Below are 6,760 nucleotides of genomic sequence, written 5' to 3' on the forward strand. Positions count from 1 at the left end.
AAGTAATGCGTTGTGAATTGTAATGGGAAGAAAGCTCTTGAGATCGATGACTCCGCGCTGAGTCCACGACATAGCTCCGTCGGAACTCATCTGCCTTGACCACAAGCGGAGAATTAACTTGTAGTTGAGGCTTGCAAACCCCAAACTGCAATCTTGCATCGCCATGAGAATAGAGTCATCCGGAAGCCCAGCTCCGGCCGGCGCTTCGAGCACCGACAAGAAATCAGAGGCCACGTCGTACTTGAGGATGTATGTAGTATCATCAGGAAAATACGTGAACATGAAGTAGAGCCCGTCTCGGACGAGGACACACCGTGAAGCCACGAAGGCATCACCAAGATGTAGGCTAGGGCAGAGCTTGCTCCACTCACCGGTCTCCGGCGAGAACACGCAGGCGCGTGCGATGCCCCTGTCCACGTCGATGAGGACCACCCGGAAGGGCCCATCGTGGCAGGCGCGGTGGTTGCAGCCGGCAACGCCACAGAGCACCGCGGCGGAACTGGCGCTCCAGGACTTGGTGGGCGTGGGCGCGCCCAGCACGCTCCGGCGTCCCGTCATGGGGTCCCAGACGGCGACCTCCGTCAACCGTCCCCGATTGTCCAAGCCCTTGAGGAGGACGCGGCCGTGGCGGCAGTCCAGCGCGACGTACTTCCGGCCGTCCCAGCCGTCGTCTGGGATGCGCCCGCGGAACTTGGCGGTGGTCGAGACCAGCTCCGGGACGCGGTCGTTGTCCGAGGACTTGAAGAGGAAGCCAAGCATCGGGGGAGCTCCGTGGAACTCGAGGTAGCGACCGTGGAAGGCATTGCTAGTGAGGCGGCTGAGCCAGAGCTTGCTGGCAAGGGAGGCGCACAGGAGGCTCTCCGGCTCGTCCGGTGGGAGGCGGAGGAAGATCTCCTCGAGGATCGCATCCGGCAGCGCCATGGTCCGTCGCTGACTATCGGGATGTGGCCGATGTTGAGAAGTTATTGTTTGAGTTGGCGCAGAGATGGAGACGAAGCAACTAGATGATCATGATGTGTAGGTGTCGCTCTCACGGTTCAGTTCAGGTCAAACCAGTTGTTCTACTTCCTGTCTAATAGATGGGGCCAGCGAGTGGGCTCCCGCTGCCAACGGAGTAAAACCACGATTTCACGTCGGTGCGCGCTAGTTGTCAGCGGATCGGTTACGTGGCTTCCATCCGACGCAGAATGTATGTAGGGGTGTTCACATAGTCAGGTGTCCAAATCGACTGATTCTATCAAAATGAATGATAAGAGCATCTCAGTTGCGTCCCCCGACAAGATAATTTTGGACACGTTTAGAGACAGGGCCGGAAAAAGAGACTACAAATCTGTACAAAAAAGAGACCATTCCCAGCCGTGTTCCTCAAACGGAGTCCGAATGCATACATTTTAATAGAGGGGATAATCCCATGTAGAAAAAGTAGATGAGAGAAAGTGTAGGAAAAAAAATGGTATGTGGAGACTAGGGATTGCATGCATGTGGACTATGTTTTTGTGTCCGACGTCTCAGGTAGAGACTCTACCGGGAAGACCGTACACAAAATGAGGTGCTATTTAGCTTTGGAGACGCAACTGGACAACTTTTTTCTCTATTTCTTGTCCGCGGTCCTCCAAACATCATTTAGGGGGACGCGACTGAAGATGCTCTAATCATACAACTTTACACTTGCTTACGAAATCAGGCGAAATGTCTAACATAGAAGTGCAGCCTAAAGCAGGATTACGAGTCGAGGAGTCGTAGGGGTACCGATTCATAGACTAGTCATGACTAGGATTACGAGTCGAGGAGTCGTAGGGGTACCAATTCATAGACTAGGCATGACTAGTCTAGACTACTGCTCGACTAGTTGACATGTACTTCAGCAGTAGCTAGTATAAAATACTTTCATATATAGCAACCAGATAAAAGATTTAGTAACTAAATCGACATAAGTTCAACACAAGTTACATACCATAATAATGCTAGAACCTAGAAGTTCATGTTATAGGTCTCAAATTATCTTGTCTAGATGATGAAACAATGTCTTTGAACTTCAGATTCATCCTCCACGTCCAAATATATTGCTTTATAGCTCTACACTTCCTTGTATTTAAGAAGCTGCGGATTTCATTCTTAATTTCCACCGATGCCTCTGGACAGTAATCTATCCCCAATTGAGTCCATCGACTCAAATACCACAACTACTCTATACTAGTCCATGACTAGTCGCTTGACCGCACAACTCTACAAACTAGTCAAGTGGAACAAGCACAACTCTACAAACTAGTCAAGTGGAACAAGCTAGACTAGACTAGTCGTTAGACTCATAATCCATGCCTAAGAGCATCTCTAACAGAGCCCGTAAATCCCGCCGGAACTGAACATTTCCGGCGGATTTACGGGTTCGGGCCGAAACGCGCGCAGATCAGCGCCCGAAAACATGGGCCGGCCCGTAAACGAAGTTCAGGGGCCCGAGAAATCGAGCGGACAGCCGTATTAAAAGGGATCACGGAGGGGAGTTCGGTTCGCAAACCCTACTCCCCTCCGCCGTTCCTCTCCCTCCACTGCCGCTAGTCGCCAGCTCCGACGAGCAATCCACGTAGCCCGAGCAACCGATTCGAAGCCCGCCGCCACGCGATGGCTTCCCGTGGAGGATCCGGCGGCCGTGCCGCGGGATTGGGCGGCGGCGACTCACCGCCGCATCCGCCTGTCTTCCACACCGACGCGGAGCGACGGAAGTGGAACAAGAGCGAGGGCGCTCGGAAGAGGAGCGCTCGCCGGTGGACGAACTGGGGGCTCACGCCCCCAGGGAAGCTCGCTCGCTACGGCCCCGCCGGCGAGGGCTCCTCCTCCGGCCAGTCGAGCCGCGCACCGCGGCTGCCCGTGGCGGAGAGCGAGGAGGAGGACGACCTCGTCCCCGCGCGCTCGCCGACCATCTCCGCCGGGGACTACGTCCACGGCAGCGACGAGGAGGAGGCCATCCTCGCTCAGGCGAAGGCGATCAGCGACGCGGAGGCTCGGGCGCGCTTCCGCCGGGAGGAAGCCGACGCCGTCCGCCAGGTCAGGGAGTACGAGGCGACCCGCCGGGAAGCCCGCGTCCGCCGCGTCAAGCTCGAAATAGTCGAGCTTGACAAGGACGACACGTGAAGATCTTCCACGCCGCCGACCATCTCCGCCAGCACCGACACCGCCGTGCGCCATAGGTCATATAGGCCGCATTTTGCTTAGCTAGGTTGCGCTTGCCGGTGTACCAGTAATTACGTTTACGTATGTATGCTCAATCGGAGCATCTATGTCATCTAGAACTATGACCATCGCTAAATTTTACCCGCGCCATTTCGAATTCCTCTTTTCAGTTCCATTATACGGTTTCTATTCTGCGCCACTGCGAATTTCGACAGAACTCGCGTTTTCGGGTTTTCGGTGCACTGAACTCGGCGTTTTCGGTTTGCGTTTTTTCGGCCTCTACTAGAGATGCTCTAACCAAGCTAGACGAACTGAACTAACATTATTAGTCATGACCCATGGGAGAGCAAAGCACATTAACATAGGAAATAGCTCACAGTGCTTACATGAAAAACACAACATCCTTTGGCAGTACACTTGTACGCTATGCTTGTACGCCGCATTGGAACTTGGATCCATAAGATCAGCATTGAATTTGCCACCTGCGAACCATTGACGAGCAGACGAGATCATAGCAGCGTCATTACCTGACACACAAAACTGACCACAACAACTCTTTTCCCTCCTGTTCCGTAGGCAATACAGACCAGAGACAGCACATGAATTCCACTACACTAGGCGAGAGTCACCATCCGGCAGAAACAACAGCTGACCGTCTAGTTGCGCCAGTACTTAGCAGAAGGCCTATACATGATTAAAACGAGAAGTTCTCTGAAGTGAAATAGATCGTGGCATGACAAGCTCAACTTAGCTTCGGAAAAAGGCTTTGATGTTGTTGTTGTTGATGACGTTGTTGGTCGTGGCATGCCAGGCTCAAGATTCCTGTGCTTGTGGACGCAGGTTGCTTTTGAAAAGGTTCCCCATAATATGAACCAACTTCTGGGGCTGTTGCCACCACACGGGTTCAGAACCAACTGGGCTTCCATACACACCAGCTTCTGTGCTGTCCTTCTTTGTGATGCCATCTGAGAATTCACGCCAGCTAAGCATGGCACGCTTCAGCCGGGATGTTCGCTTACCAGTAACAAGATATTTGGTGTAGTCCCTAGCAAGGCGATACAACTCCTCTCCCCTGATTATATGGATATACTGCATAACAAAGAAAAGGATTTAGAAATCATATACGGGGGGTCCTTAGCGTTCATGGCCAATAAGAATATGAACACACTCATGCTATGTGTTCAGAAGTCTTGTCTTCAGCAGATGCGAGAATCAACAGCTTTGTTACTAATGGTACAACAAAGAATCAACATCCCTGGTAAGCTTCTCTAGTATGAAGGGTACTTTCACCCCTTTTTACTTACAAGTTAGTCCCCACGGATTAATATTTGTGGGAGATACAAAAACAGCTGTCACAAAGAAATAATGAAATATTTGACAAAAGCAGGAACAACAAGGATCTTTTTCTCAGTAACCCTATGGAGAATGTAAATCTCACTATTCTGTACTTCTATTATCTGCCTCATCCCTCTAAGTCAGCTAAGTACATTAACAGAAATGGGTGTTCAAAATAATAAATATATAATGTTATCTTCATGTATTTGTACAATCACCTATGGCTAAGAATAAACAGCAAAAAAGTTTGCACATGAAATAATTAAACTGCTTGATTAACATAGTATCTAAGCATCATAGAGATTGAAAAGTCTGCACGGAACTATCGCTAAAAAATATAATATTTCAGAATGAAGGACATTAGGACAATGATAAGAAAGACTGAAGCAATGCAATTACCGTGAGTACAAAAGCGACGGTTGCTAATAAAACTTGGACCATTTCATACAATGAATCCGTGAAAGACTCGTCATCTGAGCCATCAGAACCACCACTGCCTCCATAACGGTTATTATTTCCACCATTTCCACCAGATCCTTGTCCTGTAATCTTAGACAGTTGCTCCATAAGCAAGCCTTGTATGGACCATTGCTTTTTTGCTCCATCCATTGCTTTGTTCAAAGATTCCATAGAGAATTGCTGAAAATAAAGCTAAAATAAGTCAAACAGATGGTTCCACAGAGCAATTGTGATTAACAGCCTTAATGTACTATGTGCTTGTTGTGTATCATATCAGTTGTCTGATCCATAAATTCTAACCAAAACAGGATTAAGAGTTAGCACACTCCACTTTACACAATATCCCTATTTCCTGTAGATGATTTCCTGAAAAACATCAATAACAGACTTCCACAGTACCAAACCAAATCAAACTTGACAATTTTGCTAAGCCGTAATGAAACTGCACGTTTTCAATGCAATTCACCCACAAAACCGAAAGAAATGATTAAATATAGGAAAGCTGCAAAGGCTACTTACATCATTGGCAGAACCAATATTTTCCTTCCCACTTGAGGCATATACAGGACCAAGCCTTTTATGGCAAGCAGCAACAAGAAGCCTTGGATATAGTTTCTCTTGCAGCTTGCAAGAACTAGAAGAACGTTGACATGCAGAATGTAGAGGAAGCAATTTGCACGTTCTCCCAAGACCTAATGGGCTGTCCAAAGTGAGCCCATCATGAGGCTTGTATACTGTAGCTTGGCAGTAGCTCATATTTCCTTCTTCTTGAATTCCGGAAGTAACTAGAACCAAATCTGTAGGTTCAATATGAATGAGTATATACCAAACTAGAAAGAATAATGCCATATATATGGAACAGAATCAAGTGTCAACTGAACTGATCAAGGCTAAAAAAAAAAATCTCCATTTTGCACAACGTTGTAGCCAGTGTTCAAGATGTTTTTAATGCTACAAGCAAAATTAAGCGTGATGTTCTCAATAATTTATTCCCATGAATGAACTAGGAGTGTGCGAGGATTTGAGGAAAACAACAGTTGCTATTATTAGATAGAGCAATACTCTCTGATGTTCAGAGATGATTATGAAGTCCACCTAAAATGTACTTTAGAGGGATTTTAACCTGCCACAAAACTACCTAAATGCTAAGTAAAGAAAAATGCAACAGATAATCGTCATGAGACCACGCTCGAAACACTAATGCAGGCTGAAATACAGCATTTGTTCCCCATACATTCCCAATACCTTTTAACATGAACCCTAGTAAAATTAGTATGTACCAAACAAGCAGAAAAATCATGTCACGGGCAAAGCAGAATCACCAAATTTCGTACAGCTCATAGGCTAATAATACCCAGGCTCGGATCTAGATGGTGTTCCCTGTGTGCACCAGCACACCCAGAAATTGAGAAGGTCACTAGGTCAGTGCGATTTAACTGATACTAAGTCGCTGGAGGAAAACCACCTCATAAGTCATACCTCAAAACCCAATAGCCGAAGACTGCGGACGGGGCGGAGACAGCGGGGACGCGATGTGCCGGCGAGGAAGACTTTGAACGGAGATGCCGGGGGTGAGACGCGGGATCGAGGCGTCGGCGGTGGCGGTGACGCTAAGGTACGGCACGGCGGCAGCTGTAGGGCATCGTGCTAGACCATAGTCGGGATTCAGAGCCGCGTTGGAAGCTGAGGACTCGGAAGGAAGGGAGAGGGAAGAAAGCTGCGGGAAGAGGTGTAGGGCTTGGCTCCGCCGCGCTGCAACGAGCTCCCGGCCGGCGGAGAGCGGGGACGGCGGAGGGGG

General features: G+C 48.8%; 1 protein-coding gene across 1 annotated transcript; it reads right to left on the reverse strand.

The window, feature by feature from the left end:
* Nucleotides 1-3,680: 3,680 nt before the first annotated feature.
* Nucleotides 3,681-6,760, reverse strand: LOC124677029. Its single transcript, XM_047213031.1, has 4 exons — nucleotides 6,442-6,760; nucleotides 5,482-5,759; nucleotides 4,903-5,142; nucleotides 3,681-4,257 (listed from the first exon to the last, which is right to left on the reverse strand). The coding sequence occupies exons 2-4, from the start codon at nucleotides 5,716-5,718 to the stop codon at nucleotides 3,982-3,984; spliced, it is 753 nt and encodes a 250-aa protein (XP_047068987.1). The 5' UTR covers nucleotides 5,719-5,759; nucleotides 6,442-6,760; the 3' UTR covers nucleotides 3,681-3,981.

Source organism: Lolium rigidum, chromosome 7, assembly GCF_022539505.1.
Source record: "Lolium rigidum isolate FL_2022 chromosome 7, APGP_CSIRO_Lrig_0.1, whole genome shotgun sequence".
Classification (NCBI taxonomy): domain Eukaryota; kingdom Viridiplantae; phylum Streptophyta; class Magnoliopsida; order Poales; family Poaceae; genus Lolium; species Lolium rigidum.